General features: G+C 34.3%; 1 protein-coding gene across 6 annotated transcripts in view; it reads right to left on the reverse strand.

Moving 5' to 3' along the window:
• LOC109811247 (callose synthase 7) overlaps positions 1–25,698 on the reverse strand; it is a 53,865-nt gene that overhangs the window by 24,507 nt on the left and 3,660 nt on the right. For 5 of the 6 annotated variants that reach the window (XM_020374927.3, XM_083068440.1, XM_020374926.3 and 2 more), the window contains 23 exons: positions 18,051–18,137; positions 17,833–17,924; positions 17,329–17,452; positions 15,386–15,511; positions 15,221–15,297; positions 14,993–15,086; positions 8,674–8,802; positions 8,428–8,545; positions 6,375–6,706; positions 6,189–6,241; positions 5,500–5,560; positions 4,696–4,780; positions 4,564–4,613; positions 4,363–4,449; positions 2,669–2,773; positions 2,309–2,403; positions 2,136–2,217; positions 1,879–2,039; positions 1,662–1,785; positions 1,460–1,554; positions 1,266–1,362; positions 1,025–1,176; positions 105–214 (listed from right to left, as the gene is read on the reverse strand). In XM_020374927.3, the coding sequence (XP_020230516.2) occupies positions 105–214; positions 1,025–1,176; positions 1,266–1,362; positions 1,460–1,554; positions 1,662–1,785; positions 1,879–2,039; positions 2,136–2,217; positions 2,309–2,403; positions 2,669–2,773; positions 4,363–4,449; positions 4,564–4,613; positions 4,696–4,780; positions 5,500–5,560; positions 6,189–6,241; positions 6,375–6,706; positions 8,428–8,545; positions 8,674–8,802; positions 14,993–15,086; positions 15,221–15,297; positions 15,386–15,511; positions 17,329–17,452; positions 17,833–17,924; positions 18,051–18,137 (2,536 nt within the window). Of the gene's footprint in view, positions 1–104; positions 215–1,024; positions 1,177–1,265; positions 1,363–1,459; positions 1,555–1,661; positions 1,786–1,878; positions 2,040–2,135; positions 2,218–2,308; positions 2,404–2,668; positions 2,774–4,362; positions 4,450–4,563; positions 4,614–4,695; positions 4,781–5,499; positions 5,561–6,188; positions 6,242–6,374; positions 6,707–8,427; positions 8,546–8,673; positions 8,803–14,992; positions 15,087–15,220; positions 15,298–15,385; positions 15,578–17,328; positions 17,453–17,832; positions 17,925–18,050; positions 18,138–25,698 lie in introns of those variants that run through there. The other variant, XM_083068441.1, reaches the window with a different exon arrangement.

Genomic DNA, 25,698 nt, shown 5'->3' on the forward strand with positions numbered 1-25,698 from the left:
AACCTTCACTCATATTTTCTAAAACTATCAATGTCAGACTGTAAAATGAGTGCACATATATTAAAGCGGGCCAGTAATGTAAGTAAGCATTTAAAAATACTCACCAGGATATATCTTGGTTAGGTACGATAAAATTGATATTCCATCTTCATTTTCCTTATTAAGTTCCTCATCAGAATATATAATATCTTCTTCAAAATATGGTGTTAGAACACTGAAGCAAAACTCAAATAAGTTTCACATCATGAAAGCATGAGGAAAATTGTTAAAAATTAGAATATTAATATTTATGTTAGAAAATTAGCATTAAAATAGAATATACGGTGAAGTATATTTATGTTGATTACTGTAAAAGATATGATTAGATATCTAATCATATCTTTACAATTACATTAGAATGATCAAATACAGATAGTCAAGCTGGATATTAGTTATTTGTAACCGAAGTATGCTTTAATTCATAGTAAATCAATCAATAAATAACAAATCATGTGTTTAACATTATACAATAACTTTTCCCAATAATTCTCTCTCAACAAAAGTAAAGAACCATGCGTATATTTGAGAAAGTGAATAATTAATGTGTGGATACATGCATGCAGGCACAATAAATGAGGTGGCAATTAATTCTTACCAACAACAAAAAAGCAATAGTAATGAAAAACACATCTTGGTATCTTAATCTTCTTTTTTTAGTTAGTCAGGAAAAATGGTTTAGTAGACCTTGTGTACGGACAACATTTCATTCATCCATTTTAAAATTTCGTATTTATTAGATATAAAATTGTTCATAAGCCTTGGCCCAACCACTTATCCTTTTATGGAAGTTGGCTGTGGATGTGGCATTAGAATTATCAGGATGTCGTCAAGTGTTTGATTCTTGTAGCCCTCAGTCTTCTAGCATGAGGTGGTGAGTCATGTAAAACCATTCATAAGTTTGTCCTTGTCTTTCAAATTAATCAATACTCATTCAAATTTTTCCTTTCAATTCCAATCAATATAGCAGTCTATCACAATGACTAACCTGAATGACAACATCTCCCGAACTTTGGGAGCCGTTGGCATATTCATAAATAAGGAGTTTGCAAAGTATGTAATACGGCGTCGGGCTTCTTGATTTTGGGGCACATTTATGGCTGATTCCTTGACTGTCAAAAGCAAAAGAAGCCTAGTAACCTACATAGAAGAAACAGAAACTTTTAAGCAACAACACATTGAAAAAGAATAACGTAATGTGTTCATTTATGTATAGCTGACATGACTACCTTTCCCATCACTGATCTTTTGCGTCTGAGAGAAGTATCGATGTTGACAAACATCTCCTTTCTCGCTGCACAATATTGCTGAGGTGTTTGCTGAAACCTAGAGAAAGAAGAACCAAGCCAATATCATACAGCCATACTTATTATAAGGTTTAAACAATCATATAAAAAATTTCAAGTCACCGTTTCAAACATACAAATGGCCATCAACCATAACATCGTGTGTGATAATTGCTGCAATATCTTGCACCAGATTCACTATCTGGGACTTTTGTTTGCCATCTGCAGATTGCTGCCAGTGGGAAAAAAATTGATATTTGTATAGATTTGCAGAAGTCTTATGAAAAGGAACTGACATTACTGAGAAGAAAAAAAGGAAGCACGATGGGAAAAACCTACCAATAGAGTCAAGAATTTCACTAACTTATCAATGAGTGAAGGCAATCCACTCATCTTGAATTCCTTGACAAATGTTTCTTCTCGTATGCACCGTTCTACTTTAGCGCATATCCTGCTTACAAGCCTGTCTCCATGGAATAAACCTAATAAATTCTCGAGGTTTCCAATAAGAAAATTAAATGGGTGAACAGAGGCTAAACAAGCATATTTCTCTTACAGCCTGTCTTCTTCATCCAGCAGAAGATTCAGTATGATGTCCTTGACAGTCTCATAGCATTCAACAACTGCTGAAGACATATATGCATCACTCCTAATCTTTCTACATAAATCATCATCAGTCTCCTTATGATCTTTTGCCATGTGAACAGCTATATGAATCTATCACATATTGAAGCGATTTAGAAACGAATCAAAAGACACATCCATTCAATTATGATAAACATTTGGCCATGGGGAATCACTCATATGACACACCTTATTAGCCAGCAAGAATAGAGGCCACTGAATGACAGAAACATCAGTTGCATTGTATGGAATTAGAAGCAAATCTCTATCCCTAGAAAATTAGAATACAAAAATACAATCAGAAGCCTGAAAATCAGGCATTAAATGCAAAATTTGTCATGAAGGCACGCGTAGGTTTCGACCTGTCACTGATGAGGTCTTCCTCTCTCATAGAATTTATAAACTCATTCCAAAACTGGGAAAAGTATGAAATATTATTCCGTTCATATGTCTCGTCCTGCCACAGAAGCTTAAGTCATATGACTGGATATTTAACTTCTATGAGGTTATAAAGGTTTTAAATATCAGTTGTGGTCCCGGTTGCAGTTTCGTCAACATTTATTAATAGATATAACAGAAATTGCACACACATGCAGCCAATGTGGCAAAAATTGCAATCACATTTCGGTCACCGAAGACTTGAAAAACTTTGACTTTGTGGCTAAATCACAGTCGCTGACTGTGTTTTTAAAACATGGTATATAATTTCATTTTACACATACCAATTCCACCTGTTTAGTCTTTCTGTCTCTTCCAGTCCAAAATCGCTCACTGAAAGCTCTTGGTACAGATTGAAATCTGGAGTGAAGCATTCCAAGTGTCCTTATCTAAGAGATGCAAAATGATAGGAGAATATCACCAAAAGACTGTAGCATGGGCTTGTATGTGTCTAAGTATTGAGTACCATAAAATACAAGACATAAAATAGGACAATTTAAAAAAACAAGGATACCAGAACTACATATTTTAAGTAAAATATAATCATATTTATAAATGCATATATTTATAGAGTTAGGACCGTTGCCACTATGTGCAAGTCTAAACACTTACACCAAATCTTATACCTTCAATAACATTTTGTATAATGAAAATTTAAGTCGATCCAACTGTTGAATTATATGATATTATACTCAAGATCATGTATATTAGATTTCAAATGATTCCATAATTATTTAGTAGTTGATTATATTGTTTTATTTTAAAGTATAATATGATAGTTAAAATGTGTAAATATCCATTTTTGGATAACATATTTAGAAAAGTTCAAATCATGTGCAATTTGATATACATAATCTTAAATATGACATTGCATGATTTAACGGTCGGATCGGTTAAATTTGTATCATACAAAAAGTTATTAAAGATATAAAATTTGGTGTAAGTGTTTAGGCTTACACTGCCAACAGGTCCTGACTCATTTATAAATTGCATATATCATATTAATTTATTTCTTTTTATTGATTTGTTTATTTTTCTCAATATTGCTGATATTCTTATTGGTTTGCTTTGATCATTGAATTATTGTTGGTCATTAATCTACTGAAAAAAATTATTAAAAAGCATAATTGTAATCAAATTTATATAAAAATATTATATTCCAAGTTAAGATAATTATCCAAAGAAAAAATCTACTTGTTAAAAGACAAGGAAATCATATGCTTTGATACGAAGGCTGTAACATCACTTAAAATTAGATCTAATAATTTAATATTATCTATAGGTTCTGTTAATAATTAGCAGTGTTTTAATTAATAATATAACAGTGAATCTTATTTTTAAAAAATGGTCCATTAAGGCCCAGTAAAGGTAACCTTATGCTAATTTTAGGTTTAATAAATAATATTATTTAAAAGATTTTAATTAAGGAGAATAAGATTAGTAATATGATAAAAAGACTTAAATATCAAAGAGATGGGCTATTAAATAAATGATTCTTGGGGGGCTGGATAAGACGACAAAAACGTTTAAAAGTATTTTTAAACACTAAAATACACAATGCCATTAAAGTCATAATTATAATCTAATTTAAATCAAAATAATAATTTTTAAAGTTTAGATAATCGTCCCTTCATCATCCATAGAAAAAATCTAAGTTGTTTAAAGACCCGCCAATCATGCTGTGAATGGAGCTGTATAACATGCTTATCAGTATCTTATATGTATACATTGACAATTTTAAAGTATTCATGTACCACAGCCAGAAAAGTATTTCATCTCCAATATCAATGTAGTACTATCATTATTATCCCAACCAAAAATTCAAATCTTTCAATAAAAATCAATTAAAGATGGGTTTTATGCTAAGTATCAAATAATGAAATTTTTTTCCTTGTGAAATCAAAGAAGAAATCACAAAACAAAAGGGGGAAATTACAAAAGGTTCAATATAAAATATTGGAATAAATATCCCACTAACCTCTCCCACATGGCTGAAGGCTCCAACGATGACACCAAATAGAGTGGCATAAATAGCATACCATATTTGAGTATCCATAAAATAAACCTATATTTTAATATATAAAAAATATAAGAATGAAATGGATTAGTCCTCAAAAATTGAAAGCCGAAGTAATAGATAATGAATGTTACTATAAAATTCCTTTACTACTAAGCTCACCAGGATAATTGGAGCCCATATTGCAATGACAAGACATATATTATGAGTCTCTGTAACACTTATAGAATGAGAGTTGAAGCAAGCTATACTGATAGAACACGTAGGAAAGATAGTAAAAGGACAAAACATTACCATTTTCTGGAAATAAAACATGCCACTGGTGGTTATCTATAGACATCCCCATGATTAATTTTGTCGGTCCAATAAGGGGCAAAATCTATTGAAAGATTAATTTAGTGAAAAGAGAAACAAATTTAATGAAGTACAAGTTAAAAAATATTAGGTGTGTTTCATACAATCTCAACACAGGAAAAAAGGAAATACACGAAACATGTTTACAAGAATTCAATAGTTCATTTATCGAGAACATGAGTATAGTTAGAATGGGTGTGCAGGCTCCTACAATGAGCACTGCTGTACTGTATCATTTCTCTGTTCAGTTATATTTCTATTTAGGTTCTGTTACATTAATGTTAAGTATTCTATTAAAACAGAACTCTTGTATCTCTCCTTTATATACCTTTGCTCAGTGCATCAATAACACAAGTCAATATACACTTTCTTTCGATCATTCTCTTTAGCTTCTCTCTGAATATTAACATGAACAACCTTACAATTGACACAGAAAAAATAGAGGCACTGAAATACTATAAACATGTGTTTGATGATGTGCATGCAAAATAGTGAATGAGAAATGTCACATTAGATAGATATAGTTATGTTAAGTAACATTAACATATAAGTGAAAAAGACCCATAAACCTAATATCTTAAAGTTTTGGGTTAAGATATGGTGTCAAGTTCACTTGTATGGTTGGCTTCTAGCCTATTGCTTTAGTTCTCCCCAATGTTTAAAAATCACTCAGATGTGTTTTAGTATCATTAGCTACTGATATTTGAATAAAAATCAAATCAAAACCAATTACATAAATAATACCTCCACATAGTAGCTGAATGCTAGCTTGCTACTTAGCACCATGATCCAGAAAAGGGTATACCTACCATAACACAACATATTTTAAAGCCAAAAATTAAGAATTTAATTAATAGTAGAAGCGACATATAGGTGCACATATGATTCAATGCAATACCCCATCATTTGTAAGATAGAATTGAAAAAAATAAATCCAAAAATTGAATTGTTGCTACTAAAATGATCATGGGTTCAAATAGTTTCATAAATAATAAGACGAAAACATTAAAAGGCAATTGATAGAGATGTATTCTTCAGCATGTTTGTAGTATATATAGTAAATATATTTGATATCCAAATAATGAAGTAATGAAAATTGTCTTTTGAAATTGCAATTTCTCATTCATGAATAAAATTGATCCAGATTTTTGTGCTCCTTGTTGTCTAGGAAAAGTAAATTCAGTCGCTGAACTGGAGGAGATATCGAGTGTATGAGATGAAGTTGTGGGTGAAGAAAACTCATGAGTAGGTTGACTCGTGGAAGAAGTAGAATTGGATATAGTGACTTGTGAGGAAGAAGGCGCCTCTGTAGGTATAGCAGGAATGACTGAACTAATAGATGAGAGGCTACAATATAGTCACCCCACCCCAACAAATATATCACAAAAAAGAACTAGATTTGAAACAGAAATTGGAAAAAATTTCTCACTTACTTCATCATTGATAACATATTCTCATGCATGCCACTGCCTACGTACAACTTTGGCTACAATATAGTCAACATTAGATAGATTACCCCCAAAAACATTTCAATTAGAAAGAGAGATGCAAAGGCTAACACAAGAAGCATCTGTTTCATATTCTAAGAAAATAAACAAATAAATGCATGTGTTGCTTACCTGAGCCCACCACATAAAAAAGGTGATGATTCGCATATTTGAGCACTCCAATGTTCTCCGCACAGGAGGAAGGAAAAATAGTATGGCAGGCACTATGTTTGGTAACATATATAGTACAACAACATAGGTGTAAAGTGACTGATTCCCCCATTCCCCAGCCCATTTGGTGAAAAATTTTATAATTCCTGGTGGATTCTGTAGCGAATTGAAATAACATATTGGCAAAACAACAACCCAAATAGCTGCTACCACAAATTTCAGAAAATATCGAAGCAATTGAGTGAATTTCATATTCCTCAATGCATTCCATGTGAGAATAATATCAAGAGTTGCTGCAAATAGAAGATATGAGAAAACAAGTTAATAAAATGACAACAGTAATTGCTATTGAAACTACAGAAGAATAAAGCTACCTTCATTTTTAAAAAATATATATATATTTTCCATTTTGTTTACCAAAGAACTGAACAACTTCCAATAGAAAGGAGTGGTTCTTTTGGCAAATCCTTCCATTTTGGACTTTGAATTTGCATGTAAACAATAATTGGTAAGTCAATATATAGATGTTTACAAATACACAATGGAGATAGAAAGAACAATGGTTGATATGGAGAATTACAACTATAATGGACAATATGCAAATTTAGGGGGTATACAAATTCTTGGAAAGCAAGAAACTATTAACCCTATTTTGCTAGATATTTAATAGCCTTGATATCACCTATACTTTCCAAATAAACCATAATAGGCCCATCAGGGTGTGCCCGTGTTTTCCTAGCCACATACCCAATCCAAGTTGCAGGCCTTTAAAGTATATTGATACTTTCTCACATAGGTAATTGAGGAATTACACAATTAGTTTAGTTAATCAATTACTCAATTTTTCATCGGTGTATCTTAAGAGTTTTTTTCATAGTTGTCAAAATCAAACCAGACCAGATCGACTGATCTAACCGGGAACCGGCCTGGTGACTGGCCCAGTAACTTGGGAAAAACAGCAGATTTCAGAACCCATGCAAACTTGCCGGGAACTGATCAAACCGATCCAAAACTAATGAAAACCGATCTAGGAATGGTGTAGAAAATCGCGTTGAATCAGTACTATTTCAACAATATATTTTTAAAAAAATCTTAATATATTTTTGACTGATTTTTTTTTTATTTTAAAATATTTATAATGAATAAAAATATATTTATTAAAGATTATAAATTGGAATAAATTATTTTATAACTTTTTTAATAATTTTCATATAAAGAATAATTTAGTCATTTATATTAATTTACAATTTTTTATATTTTGTAATTTTCAATTTATTTTACTTTAATTTGACATTTTTTTAATCTATATGTAAATTTGTTATTATTAATGGACATTATTATATTTTATTAAATTAAAACTTAAATATTATATTTGGACTTTTATGTTTACTTTGATTATTAAAGTTTTATTTTAAATTTTAGTGTTATTAAATCATGATATTTTATTTATTTAACATTATTATATATAATTTAATTATTTTATTAATATTGGTTTAACTATGGTTGAACCATTGAACCTTGAACCAATGCCTGAATTGATTCAATAATCGGTCCGATTTTGAAAACACTGATTTTTTTTTAACTAATAGTCACCAACTGTTAGTATCATTGAGTAACAACACCTATATGCATGTTTGTCTTGTACAAAGCAATTTAATCAAACAAGTTTAGTATCCTTTTTTCTCTTCATCATTTTCACACTTCTACTTTTTTGCTCAGCATTCTCAACACTGGCCAACTCATCATTTGTCTAACATTTTGAAATCACCCCATCATTACACTTCTTTTAGTATTTGATCCACAACTCTTAGTCAGGTCTGCATTTCCATAGACTACTTTATGAAGATGTAGGAAATAGTCTGTTAGGGCATAGCCTAATCAGCAATATATCCTGACATTAACTTTTTGGGAGTGCGATGGTGGATATTTTATCCTCCCTCCTTTTCTTTCCTTTAAATAAATCTTTTGATAAAGTACATACAACAAGAAGCTCAAACATATAAGAATCAAGTACCTTGAAGAAACCTGAGAAAAGCATATGTAATGAATATAGTCATAACATTTTCGAAGGCATCTGAATTAAAAAACACGCCAACAGGTCCCAAGGAACTCCATGCTATGATAATCATTGCCTGAAACAAATAATTTCAAATTTGAAAAAAGAAATTGCATATTGAAGTTTCAAGACTTAACCATAGGTCTAGACATTCAGTTAAAATCAACATAAACAACATTCCACAGATCCAACTACTATGATTACCTGTAGAGCCAATATAAAGAATACCCACATTCGATCAAAACTCCTATACAAATGCAAAAATGTTCGAACTTCAACAAAATTTGTTTTTGACTTCCTCTTATAAACTCCAATGGTTGCTTGGCTACGTCCCTGTCATTGACCATGAGAATATTTACATATAGTACTGCTTATAATCAATGCAACAATTTTATTATTATGGAAGGAAAATACAAGTAGATTGTATATATGTATATTAGACCTTTAAGAGTAAGGAAAAAGAAGAACAAGAACAACAAGAATGAATAAAAAAAATAAACAGCTATCCATTAAAGACCATTTAGCTTGAGCAATAGATCTTATGTTCAATCATATACACACATGACATGTCTCTAGTTCAATAAAGGTCATTCACGACCTAAAATACGAGATGAGAAAATAGGAATTAACATTATTTTTACGTGGAAAACCCTCAACTGACCAGGGAAAAACCACGAGCAAGACTAGAGAAATGTTTTCACTGAGTGGAAGAGAAATTACAACCCCTCTCTAAATACAAGGAAAGAACAATAACACATTCGCTCTTATAATAGGAGAATACACTCACTTAGAGACACTCTTGCTTCTAACTCTCAAATGAGGAGTAACAATTTGGGATGGTAAAAATGAAGCATGGGAGGTGCTATTTATAGGGAAAGGATGAAGCATGGGAGGTGCTATTTATAGGGAAAGGATGAAGCATGGCTATTAATGCATGGTAGAATTTTTCTACCTCCCAACCAGCTACACATAGAAATTTTATAACCTATGTCTTCCTATTGTTGACTTTGTTGCCACAAAATGGCTTTACATTCACACAACTTCACAATCTCCAACTTAAAGCTAAGGAAGAAGGAAGCAAAGAGAGAATAATTCTGTTATGATTTCTGTTCCCCTTTTTTCCAATTCCACAACAAAGTTTATATGGAATCAACATGTAAGATAGTCCAACCACCTTAGGCTAACAATATAATACTAGTAAAAATAAAAGAGTATCCTCATTCAGTATTATTCTTATATTAAGACTTATTTATAGCAAACAAAGTCCCTCAATTTAGTGGGCCTCTTGATGGTGCGTTTGGGCCTCCCACTTTCCACCAATGGTTCCTTTATCATGACATCCCTTCAGCAGGTGCTTGCATAGATGTATGACCCAACTCAATAGGAAGAGCTTGCTTATGAGCTTTATCATTTTCCTCCCCTTCAAAATTCAACTTGTCCTCAAGGTGAAAGGTTGGATAATCATAGCAGAATTCTGCAAATGGCTCCCAAGTGGCTTCCTCTGGCGTATGTCCTTCCCATTGAACCAACACTTGCTTTTGGGGAACACCATGGTTCAACACGTTGCGAGATGCACAAATTGCTACAAGAATTTCCACAGGCTTATCATCAAAACTACCTGCTAGAAAGTCTCGAGCTTGTGAAACCATCTGACCGCGAAAAAACTTGAGGACTAAAATATGAAATACAGGATGAACACAGCTTCCCACTAGTAAGCCCACATGATATGCAACCTGGCCCACACGCTCCATAATAGAGTTGAGAGAGAAAGAGAGAGAGAGAGGAATTGAGAAGATGAGAGAAAGTTGTCATTAGGCAAAATATATTTTCATTAACTAACTAAGAAATCATACATGACATGTTTATATAGAGCCAATTTATATTGGTCTATATTAACGGTAATAAATGTGTACATATAATTAAGGAGTAAAACTATACTCCAATATCCCCCGCAAGCTCAAGTAGGATGAGGAGACTCGACTAAGGCAAGAAAAACTGAAGGCGAGAGTACTTGCATCAACCTCCTGGGCCATAGGTACCCTTCAAAGAGCATCTACAACACGATTAGAGCTACCACGTTTGTACTCAATGCAAAAAGTGAAACCCATAAGTGTTATCACATAAGGTTGTTGATCCGGGGTTTGGATCACTTGCTGTAAAAGTTCCTTTATACTTTTGTGATCATTGCAAATCACAAATAAGGAACCTAACAAATATTATCGCCACTTAAGCACAGCTTCGATTATTTCATATAATTCCTTGACGTAAACAGAGGAGGCTTGAAGACGAGGACTCAATTTCTTGCTATAATAAGCAATGGGGTGACCTTGTTGCATTAAAATAGCCCCAACTCCATCATTAGAAGCATTAACCTCAACAATGAATTCTTGAGAAAAATCAGGAAGTTGTAAAATAGGGGCTTCAACCATGGATTGTTTGAGAGCTGCAAAAGCAGAATCTGCAGCAGGATTCCATTCAAAGGCATCTTTACGCAAAAGGTATGTGAGAGGGGCAGCAATTAAGGCATATTTAGCAACAAATCGACGATAATATCCTGAGTCCTAAAAAACCGCATAATTGTTTGATGTTTTATGGAGTAGGCCACTGCACCATGGCTTCAATCTTCTTAGGATCAGAATGAACACCTGTAGGAAGGGACAATGTGGCCCAAGTATTCGATGCAATGCTTGCAAAACAAACACTTAGAGAGCTTAGCATAGAATTTATGTGAGTATAAACGATGCAAAACCAGCTCTAAATGTTGAAGATGATCATCCAAGGAAGAACTATATATCAAAATATCGTCAAAGAAAACAATGACGAACCTTCGAAGATAAGATGAAAATAGTTGGTTCATGGTTGCCTGGAATGTCGAGGAGGCATTTGTTAAGTCAAAGGGCATAACAAGAAACTCAAAGTGGCCATCATGAGTACGAAATGCAGTCTTGTATATGTCTTTAGAGTGTACACGAATCTAGTGATATCCAGCACGTAGATCCAGCTTGCTGAAAATTGAGGCACCCTCCAACCCATCCAAGAGTTCATCAATAGTAGGAATTGGGGACTTATCCTTCATGGTGGCAGCATTAAGGGTCCTATCATCGACGCAAAACCGCCACGACCCATCCTTCTTACGAACAAGCAAAACAGGAGATGAGAAAGGGCTTTGGCTTGGTCGAATGATCCCTTGCTCAAGCATTTCTCAAATTAACTTTTCCATCTCCAATTTCTAAAAGTGTGGGTATCTATATGGACGAACATTAACAAGTTTGGTTCTAGCAATCAAATGAATGCGATGGTCGACAACACGATGAGGTGGTAAGCCTAAAGGGGGCTGAAAAATATCTTTGTATTTAAGCAATAATGTGTGAACCGCAGAGGGAATGTCCAATGGCAAGGCAAACTCCACTGAAATGGTATCCATAGCAACCACAAAACTAGAAAGCTCAAAAGGAAAATGAGAATCCTTATGGTGAACAAGGGCTTGTAAGTGATGGATAGAAATTGGACTCGGCAGAAATTTAGTTTCACCTCTAAGAGTCACCTATTGATCCTTTCAAATAAAATCCATAGTGAGAGCTGAGTAATCATGTGATACCAGACCAAGCGATTGCAGCTAAGGAAAACCGAAAACAACATCAGGACCTTCAATCACCAACACAAAGAGATCTACTGTGAATTCAATTCCTTGAGGAACCAGAGCCGTTTTAGGACAACTATATTGGCACCTCAGAAAAGCACCACTTCTTGTGGAGACAAACAAGGAATGGGTGTTATTGGAAGAGCCAATTGTTCAACCAACGAGGGTTTGATGAAATTGTGAGTGTTGTCTCTATCAATTAAAACTTGAAATTGCTTAGAACCATAAGATCCGAACATGCGTAGAGAGCAACCCTGAAGCTAACAAGAAAGAGTGTTAAGGGTGGAAATATCACCGAAAATCTCCTCGGCTATCATATCCCAATCCCCCACTTTCTCGTTAGTAGTGTCACCATCATCCTCACAACCAAGAAGCAGTAGGTATTATTTTGACAATGATGATTGGGTCCAAATTTTTTATCGCAATTGTAACAGAGACCCCACTCTCTCTTATCACTCAACTCTGCTGGTGTTAGACGCTGAATTGAGAGGGTCGATGAGAGTAGGAGAGGTGGGAGTTTGGCTGTATGTGTGATGCGTAAATTGGGCTTGGGTGTTGGAATACGACAGACATCCCCTGGGCCAGTCACACTTGAAAGTTGGGTTCAGCTTGTTAAGTGTCCAAAGCCAAAGGAAGAAATCCCACGAGGACTCCCTTTTATCGTAACAGCTGCATCATCAATCCGAGCTTCATAAGCACTAGCCATGGCAAAGGCTTCCATCAATGTTGCTGGACGATGGAATTGTAACTCACGACAAATGTTCGCCTGAAGACCAATGATGAAAAAACTAATGAGAAGAGGTTCCGATATACCTGTAACCTTGTTCAACAATTCCTTGAATTGAGTTTGGAATTCGACAACCAATGACATCTATGTGAGTTTCGAAAGATTTCCCTCATAATCCTCATAAGCATTAGGACAGAATTGATGTTTAACCGCAGCAATGAAAGAAGGCCTGTTAGAAAATAGATTGTTTCTCTTGGCCCATTGAAATCAAGTTGCCGCACAACCCTCCAAATGAAAGGAGACAATTTGCAATCGTGTTTCTGGTGGGGTTCCATATAATCAAAATAAGCTTCAATACGAAACAACCAATCAGCAAGATCAGAACCATCAAAACGCGGTACATCGAGTTTCATTGAGCGAGGTGTCAATGTGTGTGAACGATGACTCAAAGAATTTGCATGAGTCTGCTGAAACTCTGTACGAGGGTTAGCCATCTTGGTCTCAACAGAAATCATGAACTGTTGCAGGGAAGCATGGATCGAATCGGAGAGAGTATCCAGCTGTTTTTCAGAAATAGCAAAAGAAGTGGAAGAAAACATGGCACCCAATCTACAAAATGGAGAAGATTAATCAATGAAAGCACTAATGATATAGTAATGATAGTAAAGAGCACCTTTCAAGCAGGTGTTTGCTTCTAACAGAAAAGACTAAGGAAGAAGGAAGCAAAGAGAGAATAATTTTGTCATGATTTCTGTTCCCCTTTTTTCCAATTCCACTACAAAGTTTATATATGGAATCAACATGTAAGATTGTCCAACCACCTTGGGCTAACAATATAATACTAGTAAAAATAAAAGGGTATCCTCATTCAGTATTATTCGCATATTAAGACTTATTTATAGCAAACAAAGTCACTCAATTTAGTGGGCCTCTTGATAGTGTGTATGAGCCTCCCACTTTCCACCAATGGTTCCTCTATCATCCATTCAGCAGGTGCTTGCGTAGGTGTATGACCCAACACAATAAGGAGAGCTTGCTTATGAGTTGTATCATCTTCCTCAGCAAGATGATCTTCCTCAATGAGAAATAGACTTAGAATTTCAGGTGAAGCACAACACCTATGAAGTTTGTGCACGTGATACACTAGTTCAACTTGCTAGATACAAACAAAATAATTATCATCAGATAATTTCTCTATAATTAAAAATGAAAACAAAGAGAAGTGCGACAAAATCGATGTTGAAAATGTCAAGTTGTGCAATAGAGAAGGATCGGAAGCCATGCGAGACTTCAGAAAGCTCTGGATACCATGTAGAAGTTCGGAGAAAAGAGAGAGAAAGAGAAAACTGATTCTGTTAATATTGATATTGTGGAACTCTTCAATGAAAGAGATCAGGTTATATAGTTACAAGGAAAGAGTACAGAAGAAGCTAAGTAGTTATGCTGATGTGGCAACAGCGAATCAGCCTACAGAAAGACTAGCCAACAGTCTAACTAACTATGCTGACATAGCAAATAACCACTCAGCTTACAACCAAAGGAGAAGAACTCTACTACTCTATTAAATCCTGTAGTATTTTTTTCCACTCTCATTGTGTCCTCAATACCTTATACCATGGGGAGGATAGTTGGACTTGCGAAAGATTATCGCGTGTCATTTTTTTTTTTTTTGCAATGCATGAAGATTGATGGTAGTACCATAAAAAAGGTGTTGCCTTCCAATCAACAAGTGTCTTAGACATCAACTTTTTAGTATGCTTAAGTCTTTACTGTCATTTGTTTACAAAAGAGTCCGTCTAATTTTTTCATTGTGAGGATGGTTGTCAATTTTCAAAATACCTTCGTGCAACATTTCCTCTTGATGACAATAATTTTAACCTTATTCATTTTGATGAATGGGATTTGTTATTGACTCTATATGTGGGGACCAGTGTTTGGTGATATTCATTCATGATTGAAATCATGTGACATGGAAGTTTTTCATTCAATATAAATCTGAAGCTTGTTAAATATTTGTCAATTTCTTCAATCATATTAAAAACTAATTTGAAAAATCTATTAAGAAAGTCTGGTCTAACAATTGACTGTTGAAAAATAAGTACAACACATACAAACAGGACAGAATGAAAAAGAAAATAGGGAAAATAGATACAGACCCGATGTGCTGTCTCATGTGTCTCATCTGAATGCCTAAAAAAATCTGCTTCGGAATTCAATGGCCAGCTTAGATCATGAAAACATTTGTTTGACCTTAAAAGGCACATATTTAAGCTTCTTGTTATCCAAATGTATAAAAATAAAAATAAATAAATAAATAAATAGCTTTTTGCACTGTTTCAAGAGTTTTCATTATTTGATAACTAAAAATTTAATGAAACACTGACCAAAAGTATTCATTGAGATCATCATAATTTCTCCAATTGGAATGACTTGCCTTGCCTTTGTTGTTTCCCTTTGCTTCCTTTTTCACCAAATACAGAAAAAAGTGTCAGGAAAACATTAGAAAACATGCAGCAAAACTAATCTGATTATAGCTGCATCATACTGACCTTCATTAAAACTTGATATATTGGACTTATAACTTCCCTCAGAAAAAATTCATCATCACGTCCTTCTACTTTCTCTTTGCTCCCAGTCACAGTCACAAATAAAATCGTATAGACTTCACAGGACATCTTTGGGGGAAAAATGGACAGTCGTTAACATGGTACCAAACAATCTACACCATGCTTGCTACGTAACTATAAAAAAACGTGGTACACATTTACAAGTTTTTTTCACTTATTAAAAGATTTATTTTACTTATATTTAATATCTCGTACATGTTTTAACATAATATTTTACAGTTAAACAATACCCGTGTCTACGCATCTTTCTTTATATTACAATAATTTTCTAATTAATATAATTATATAATAAATCTGTGTGAATATATTTTAACAAGAAATATATATATATATATATATATATATATATATATAATCCCACATACGTTAAAGAACATTAGTGAAGCATAATTGCTGTAAAAAAAAACATTTGTGTAGCATAAATAAAAAAAGTAATTATAATATCTTAAATCTCCTATGTTGATAAATGAAAATAATTAAACCAGCTGAAAAATTAGTTGCATCTCCAACAACAACACATGAGAAACCTGTCCAAACTAATAAATGATATGGAGACTGAACATTATAATGTTATTTATATTGATTTTTATTTTTCTCCTTTTTTATATTGAATTTATCCAAGTTACTTCCTCCATCTAACGGTATTTATATTTTAGATACATGTAACTAATTATGCAAACATGATTATCTTGGGACCAGCTATCCCACCCTTTGAGGTGCCTCCAACGTAGCGAGGAGATTAGTCACGGCTATCGGCGGTGAATACTCCAGGGACGAACCAAAAAAAAATTATGCAAACATGATTGTTTCCTCTATTTTCACATGTGAAAATCAATATTTGTTGTTAAAATAAAATTTAGTGACCTTTTTAATTTATATTCTCCTGCCATTATGTTTGATATTTAAGGTTTTGATACAAAAATTATGAAATGTAATTAATGTGTCAGATTTCATAAAAATTTTAAAAAAAATATATTACGTAATTTACTAATATATCTTTTAATTTTCTTATTAATTAGATTCTCTATCACATGCACTTCTTTCTTATTTTCTTACTTTGCAATAAATGGTTAAAGATATAATAGAAAAAAATTTAATGATTCATTATAAATGTGAGTAATAATAAAAATAGAACAAAAAAGTTACTAAACTGTTAAACAAATGGGATAAAGAAAAAGTTAATCCCATTTTAACACAAGTGCAGATACTACATGACTAGTGTGATTGCATGGATCAACATACCAGTTGGGTATAAAGAGTTGATTCTCGCAAATGTTCTGGTCCCAAAATTCACTGGAGAAATGTCTCCATCCTACAAACTTTCTTGTTGCATTTCATTTGTGATTTTCACATGAAGCTATTTAGTTGAAATTTATAAATTTAGGAACTTCATGAGAGGGAAGTGATGCCCTGAGGAAATCTTCTTCCTTTTAAAAGACCATTAATATATAAAGAGGAAAGGTGAATTTTTTGGGGATGTATAGAAGAAGGTTTTGCCTAAAATGACTTTTGGTAAATAATTAGAATGATATTATTTGTTTAATCTGAAAATACAATATACTCTCTATATTCATGAGATATCTTCCTACTTAATTTCAATGATTTCATTCTCTCTAAGAAGAATAATACAAGAGATATAAAATATATATTAATGATAGTATAATGTGGTGTCGCTGATGGAGGTGAGAATGATTGTCTAATGATGTTTAAAAGAGATATCACACAAAGCATTTCGTTTCACATAATGAAGGTTAAGTTTGTTATACGCATAAGATTAAAATGATGGACTTACAGTGCAGGCACAGCAGAGAAGAATGAATGATATGTTATTAATAATGTTTTAGAATCAGTAATAGAAAACTTACATGATGGAAAATATAGCAAAGACATTCAGGCAAAAAGCGAATATTTGAAGCTTCTCCCCATATTAGAAGATAAAGTGCAATATAAATCAGCTCCATCTGTTGCTTGTCATAATCCTCTAGAAACCTATAAAGTGTTAAGAAACAAAAAAATCATACACTAAATTAATTAAAGAGCTCTTCTTAGTATATAACATTATATGAAGCACAATATATTTAGAGTTCACTTGGATGCAAGGGTTCGGAGAAAAAGGGAAGAGGTTAATTAATTTTTTGGTTTTAAATTAAGAGTTAAAAAAACATTTATATAAAAGAATAACGGATGATTGGAAAGTGCATGGTAATATTTCAATTTTTTCTTCCATTTAAAAAATATTCAAAAATAAAATTTTAATTCAAATTGAAAACTTAATCTTCCCTTCTCTTTCCCAACTCTCCTCAATCCAAACTTACTCTGAAAGCTCAAAACCATTGGTCATATTGCCTCACAGTAAAACATTCAATTACCTAAGATTGGATTCACAACGTAGATAATCACACCATGACTTATAATTTTTTAAAATTGTAGCCATCAACTTTTCCACAGTTTCTGCATGGAGCTGCAACAAGATTCTTGTTAGCTTTTAATATGATAAGAGGAATAGTAATCACAACCTTGAAATTTAGCATCACCCTGTTCATTAAATATGAAAAACAAAAGCTTTTTGCAGGAAATAATAGTTCACCTGATTAGTTGATTCAGCCCTGTTCCTTATATTCATGTTGGCAAGTAATAATATAAGGTGCTCCCTTTGATTTGCTACATTTCCTTTCTTCATATCCCCAAAACAGAAGGAAACATCAAATCAGATTATTCACCAAAAATGGCATTAAAAGCATAAATAGTTGTATTCTTCATTAGCTGCCAACAATAAAAATTGAAGAGTATGTTTCCTATTAATTATTTTTTTCTATCCTTTTCTAGTTAGCATTGGTCATGGTCGGCACTAATATTTTTAAGAAAACTAAAAATTACTATTAGCATTGACCAAATTAATACTAATTAATAATTTGTAAAATAATTACTAAAGTCGGCTAGGCAAGCATTTAATAGGGTCTACATTAGCACTGACATGGCCAACACTAAGATATTCAACTAGCATGAAATTGAATCTTCTGTCCTACCTCTCTTCACCTTCACCAATTCAAAGAATTTATTATTAGAGTCGGTTGGAGCAATGCTTATTAGCGCCGACTAATGTGGATGCCTGAGTGCAAAATTAATTTTTTTCTTCACCTTCATCAATTCAAAAAATTATAAGTACTTCTCACCCCACACCCAAAAACAATTTTTTTTTCCTCCTGGGCTTTCTTTCATTGCTCACATCATTGTTGTTGCTCCCAGAGGCAGGGTTGGGGCATGGTGGAACGGCCTAGTCAGCAATCCCCTAACTTTAATCATTTTTTCACCACTTTTTTGTGTTGCAAAGTGGCTGATGGATGGAAGACAACAAGAGCAGGAGCATTAGGAGCAGCAGCAAGAGCACATGCGATAGGTTGAGGAATTTTGGTACAAGTAAGAAGAGGGAAATGAGAAAATGGTAACATGCTTTTTTGTGGTCTTTATTTTTTAGTGTTGACTTTGATGACTCTAATTAATGTCAACATAGAGTCAACTTATTCAACTCAAATAAAAGACTACTTCTAGTCGACGCACACACATTTATTGTTGGGAAATGGCATCATAATTTCCCTTCTCTGTTAACTCAAAATGGGCACTGAGCGGAAACGTAAAATTATCACACCAGAAATTTTAGCGTGGAAAACTTTTCTCAAGAAAAACCACGGGACCAGTAGGCCACTTAATCTTCCACTATAAAAATAATGGGAATACAAAATACAATAATATTGTATCCTCAATTTGTGGATGACACTCACAAATTGGCTCACTATTTTTCTCTCTTAGAGAAACTCTCTCTAAGGCTCTCTCTCTATTTCTTCAAACTATGAGTGGAAATGCTTCACTCTTGGATGATTAAGCCTCCTCTCAAGCCTCCTATATATATACTTCAAGAATGCATCATGGCCATTGGATATATGTGACTAGAAAACACCACAACCATTGATTTGATACTTGGTCATTATTAATCCACACCTACCTCACCTACCACACTTATCACACCTACCACACTTATCACACCTACCACAATAATTTTTTTTTTCTATGGCTGGACCCATCAATTCTCCCCCTCCAGCCATAAAGAGGGATTATCCTTGGATTAGTTTAGGGTTGATGCTAAGCCTGCAACTTCTTTACAGACTTCTATCTTCTCTCTTGGTAGAGATTTTGTCATCATATCAGCCCCGTTGTCTTTGGTGTGTATCTTCTCAATCTTGAGCATTTTACTTTCTAACACATCACGGATCCAGTGATACCTTACGTCGATGTGTTTCGACCTTGAATGAAATGTCGAGTTTTTGCTGAGGTGTATGGCGCTCTGACTGTCGCAGTAGAGAACATAGCTTTCTTGATCTTGTCCTAATTCTTGTAGGAATTTCTTCATCCACAGGATCTCCTTACAACCTTCAGTGATTGCAATAAACTCTGCTTCTGTGGTGCTTAAGGCAATGCACTTTTGTAGTCGTGATTGCCAAGAAATAGCTCCCCCTGCAAAAGTAATCAAGTATCCTGATGTAGACTTTCTTGAATCTACATCTCCAGCCATATCTGCATCTGAATATCCAGTGAGCATTAAATTTCCATTGCCAAAACACAAACAACTTTTGGCAGTTCCTTTCAGATATCGTAATATCCATTTCACAGCATTCCAATGCTCCTTTCCTGGATTTGATAGAAATCTGCTCACAACTCCTACAGCATAAGCAATATCTGGTCTTGTACAGACCATTGCATACATAAGGTTACCTACTGCAGAGGAATAGGGAACCTTGCTCATTTCTTCTTTTTCTTCATTCACTGGGCATTGCTTCTTACTCAATTTGAGATGACCAGGTAATGGAACATGCACAGATTTGGCGTTATGCATATTAAACCTTTCAAGAACTTTCTTGATATAGTCTTCTTGTGACATCCACAACATTCTTTTGGAACGATCTCTAATTATCTTCATTCCAAGAATTTTCTTCACTGAGCCCAGATCTTTCATGGCAAAGGACTTGCTTAATGCCTTCTTGAGAGCAGCTATTTTTGTTTTATCCTTTCCAACAATTAGCATATCATCAACATACAACAATAGTATGATGGACTCACCATTCTCATAATTCTTCACAAACACACACTGGTCTGCGGAGGTCTTTTTGAAATTATGTTGGGCCATAAAAAGATCAAACTTCTTGTACCATTGCCTTGGAGCTTGCTTCAGACCATAGAGGCTCTTCTTCAGGCGACACACAAGATGTTCTTTGCCTGGTTCTGCAAAGCCTTCAGGTTGCTCCATATAGATTTCTTCCTCTAAGTCTCCATGTAAGAATGCAGTTTTGACATCGAGTTGTTCTATCTCCAAGTCTAGCTTCGCAGCTAGGCCGAGAATTGCTCTGATGGATGTCATCTTCACTACTGGTGAGAAGATTTCTTCAAAATCTATTCCCTTTTTCTGGTTGCACCCCTTAACAACAATCCTTGCTTTGTATCGGGGTTTTGTGTTGTTCTCTTCAGTCTTGAGCTTGAACACCCACTTGTTTTTCAATGCTTTTCTTCCTTGTGGCAACTCCACTAATTCATAAGTTTCATTCTCCTTCAGGGACTGCAATTCTTCTTCCATTGCTTGCAACCATTTTTCTTTATCATTCATCTCAATGGCTTCTATAAAGCTTTGAGGTTCTCCCTCATCAGTAAGATTAACATAATCATCTGAGAGATACCTTTTTGACGGTTGTCTGACTCTCATTGATCTTCTAACTTCAGGTTCTTGTTCTTCCTGATTAGTCTCCATTTGTTCTTCTTGCATTGTTTGACTTTGTTCTGACTCAGGCTGTTCTGTCTGATTAGGTTCATCAATTCTTTGAGAAATCTCTCCCCCTGAATTGTTTATCACTATGGGGCTTGAATCTTGAACCTCCTTTTGCTTTGGCTTCTCAGGTTTCTTGATATCTTGGATCGTTTGATCCTCAAAGAATATCACATCTCTGCTTCGAACAATCTTCTTGTTTACAGGATCCCACAATCTAAAGCCAGGTTCATCTTTTGGTGAACGAAGGTATATACACTCCTTCACCTTAGCATCTAACTTTGTTCTTTCATCCTTAGGAATATGTACAAAAGCCCTGCATCCAAAAACTTTCAGGTGACCATAGTAGGCTTTCTTTCCGGACCATACTTCTTCTGGTATCTCTCCATTTAACGGTCTTGAAGGTGACAAATTAATCAAATCAGCTGCAGTTAATACTGCCTCTCCCCAGAATGACTTGGGAATTTTAGCATGAGAAAGCATACTTCTGACTTTCTCTGCAATCGTTCTGTTCATCCTTTCAGCTACTCCATTCATCTGAGGAGTCTTGGGAGGTACTTTCTCATGTCTGATCCCATGAGTCTTACAATAATACTCGAATGGACCTAAGTACTCTCCACCATTATCTGTTCTTATACATTTCAACTTTCTTCCAGTTGCACGTTCAACTAAAGCATGAAACTCCTTGAAAGCTTGAAGAACTTGATCTTTTGTCTTTAATGGATACACCCACACTTTTCTGGAGTGATCATCAATGAAGGTAACAAAATATTGAGCACCGCCAATGGATCTTTCAGATGTAGAGCAGACATCTGAGTGAACAAGATCCAGTATATGCTTTCTTCTTCTTGCATCATCTGGTCTTCTAAAAGATACTCTATGTTGTTTGCCTGCTAGGCAGTCTTCACAAGATTCAAGTGGCTGCCCTTTAATATTTGGAAGATGATCTTTTGCGAGAATCTCCAAGCCCTTCTCACTCATATGGCCTAACCGTCTGTGCCATAATTCTTTGGATGCATCTTGAGCAACATTCATATCTCCCTTACATATCTTTCCCTGCATAGTGTACAAGGAGCCTTCCTTCTTGCCACGAGCAACAATCATGCTTCCTCGACTAAGTTTCCATCTGTCGGCACTAAATTGATTTATCATCCCAGCTTCATCTAACTTACTTACTGAGATAAGGTTCAATCGCATGTCTGGAACATGTCTTACCTCCTTCAGCATAAGCTTGTTTCCATTTTCAGTCATTAGAGCTATTTCACCAATGCCAACAATTTTACTTGTGACATGATTTCCCATCTTCACCATACCAAAATCTCCTTTTTGATATGATGAGAAGAATTCTTCATGAGGTGTGACGTGGAAAGATGCTCCTGAGTCAATTATCCAAATGCATTCATCAAATGCAATATTCAAATAATTTTCTTCTCCGACAAGAAATACATCATCTGAGGTTACTGCAGTAGTAGTTCCATCTTCCTTCTTTTTTCTTGGGTCGATTTGGTCAGGATGGACTGTTCCAGCCTGTTGGTCTTTCTTCAAGAATCTGCACTCAGACTTCCTATGGCCTGGTTTCCCACAATAATAGCAACATATTCTTGTACGAGATTTGGATCTACCTTGTGATTTTCCTCGTCCTCCTTTTTCACGATTCTTGCTCCTCCCTCTATTGTCAATGACATTGGCTTCAAACTGATTGTTTAAGCCTCTTTCTCTTCGTCTTGATTCTTCATTTAGCAAACTGTCTGTAACAGAATCTAGACTGAGCTTTCCTTCTGGAGCAGAATTGCTGAGAGTGATAATTAAAGTGTCCCAGCTTTCAGGTAGAGAACTGAAGAGCATAAGAGTTTGCACCTCATCATCTATGTTTATTTCTGCTTTCTTCAGTTGATTCACAAGACCTTTGAAGGTATTCAGATGTTCGATCATGTTTTGACCGTCCATGTACTCCAACTTTGCAAGTCGTCTGTAAAGGTGGGCTTTGTTCCTAGGTGTCTTCTTTTGAATTAAAGATTCAAGTTTTGTCCACAACTCATACGCATTGGTATAAGTTGATACATGCTCGAACAAACTTCGATCAATATACTTTCTGATCACAGCTACAGCTTTCCGATTCAGGATCTCCCAGTCTTTATCAGTCTTCCCCTCTGGCTTACTTTGCTGGGTGATTGGCTCATACAAATCCTTGCAATATAAATGGTCTTCCATCATCGGCTTCCAATATGAGAAATTATCAGCAGTTAGCTTGAACATATCTCCATCATGAGTGGTGGTACTCTCCATCTTGAATTATACAGGCTGAATAGTGTCCAACCACAAGAATAATCTTTTCTGATGTGGAAGATCAGATAAAACTGCAACCACAGAGCATACTAAGAATTTTCTTATGAGAATGACACCTTAGTCTTCAAGAGCTCTGAGAGCTCTGATACCACTGTTGGGAAATGGCATCATAATTTCCCTTCTCTGTTAACTCAAAATGGGCACTGAGCGGAAACGTAAAATTATCACACCAGAAATTTTAGCGTGGAAAACTTTTCTCAAGAAAAACCACGGGACCAGTAGGCCACTTAATCTTCCACTATAAAAATAATGGGAATACAAAATACAATAATATTGTATCCTCAATTTGTGGATGACACTCACAAATTGGCTCACTATTTTTCTCTCTTAGAGAAACTCTCTCTAAGGCTCTCTCTCTATTTCTTCAAACTATGAGTGGAAATGCTTCACTCTTGGATGATTAAGCCTCCTCTCAAGCCTCCTATATATATACTTCAAGAATGCATCATGGCCATTGGATATATGTGACTAGAAAACACCACAACCATTGATTTGATACTTGGTCATTATTAATCCACACCTACCTCACCTACCACACTTATCACACCTACCACACTTATCACACCTACCACAATAATTTTTTTTTTTCTATGGCTGGACCCATCATTTATGTCCATCTTTTTACCAGGACATTGAGATTGTCGCTCGACCAATACAAAAATAATACTTAGCATCGACTTTTATTGAAAAATCAATGCTATTTTATGCTTTTCTTGTAGTGTTAACAAAAAGTGAAAGCCCATCAAAGAAGTCAACCTTTGAATCGAACAACTACAATGAAGCTGAAAAGAAAAAGAGCGATTTTAAATTGTTCATTTCTCATATTTGTTGTGAAAAAACCTAATATCGTAAAAGGTTCAAGGAAGATATCTCCACTGAATAACACTGGCCATTTTTGCTTCAGCTACAAATAAACAAACTAGAAAAAATGATTTTGCTTTAAGCATTGCTCAGATCTATTATCATTACCAGATAATATTAAAAATTCTTTGTTCGAGAACCCTTCCCGAATTCCAACTTATTTGAAGGTTTGGATCATAGCTTTGGAACAACGCCATTTAATCACCATCATGTTGCTTCCGGATCAGCCTTATGTTCACATTTGTTAAATCGAGTACACGTTTGATAACATTTTTGTAAAATATACTCATCATATATACACTTTCTATTCCATCTCACTTCTACCTCATTTCTTTCTCTCTCAATCTTCAGTTTTTATTCAATCATCCATCACATGTATCATTTTTTTTTCTCTTTACTTTTTATCTCTTCTTCCTATCTCTCTTATTTCCACCTTAATCCATTCCATTTTGGGGTAGACAAAAACCATTCTCTAAATTATGCTTACCAAACATAAAATTATTCTTCAAGAGAACACACTCTTCTAAACATGCTTTTTACTTTTCCTCAACATTAGAAATGTTACTCTCTAAATCTCTCTTTTCTATTGATTCAAATTTATTGGAAATCACAAATTTTGGTGAGTTTCACTTCTTATTGGACAACTTTCTCTCCTAATTTTATAGTTATCAATCAATTCAAATAAAAAAAATTAAGCATGCATTGAAAGAAATGTGTTACTAACACTCGTTTTATAAAAAAGTAAAAAAACTAAAAGCCTGATTCCAAAATTCCTATGAATTCAACTATCAAAACCCAATCATGAGCACATTCAAGGTCACTTCATTCACCACCAATAGAAAGGTTTTACTTTCCCACGAATCTGACATTGGGAATGTTAATTTTCCACAATTGGTTTTTTATTTAAAAAATAACATTCCTACAAAACATTGTATCCCAAAAGTGGTTTTTACACAGGACTCCCATGGGAGCGGTGAGACACTAACATTCCCAACGTCATGTTACTTTTATTTGCTTATTTAGTGCAATGAAAGAAAAAAAATTGATTCCCGGATAACATTTATAAAAATTGGAGGAGGTGGGAAACTAACACGTTCGAGTTAAAAATAAAGTTTTAATGTTGTAAAAATGTCATGTTACATATATTTACTTGTCTTATTTAATGCAGTAAAAAAGCATTGATACCCAAATAACATTTATAAACATTTTCAAAAATATT

The sequence above is a fragment of the Cajanus cajan genome, chromosome 2 (genome assembly GCF_000230855.2).
Source record: "Cajanus cajan strain Asha chromosome 2, NIPB_CcT2T_4, whole genome shotgun sequence".
In the NCBI taxonomy this organism is placed as follows: Eukaryota; Viridiplantae; Streptophyta; class Magnoliopsida; order Fabales; family Fabaceae; genus Cajanus; species Cajanus cajan.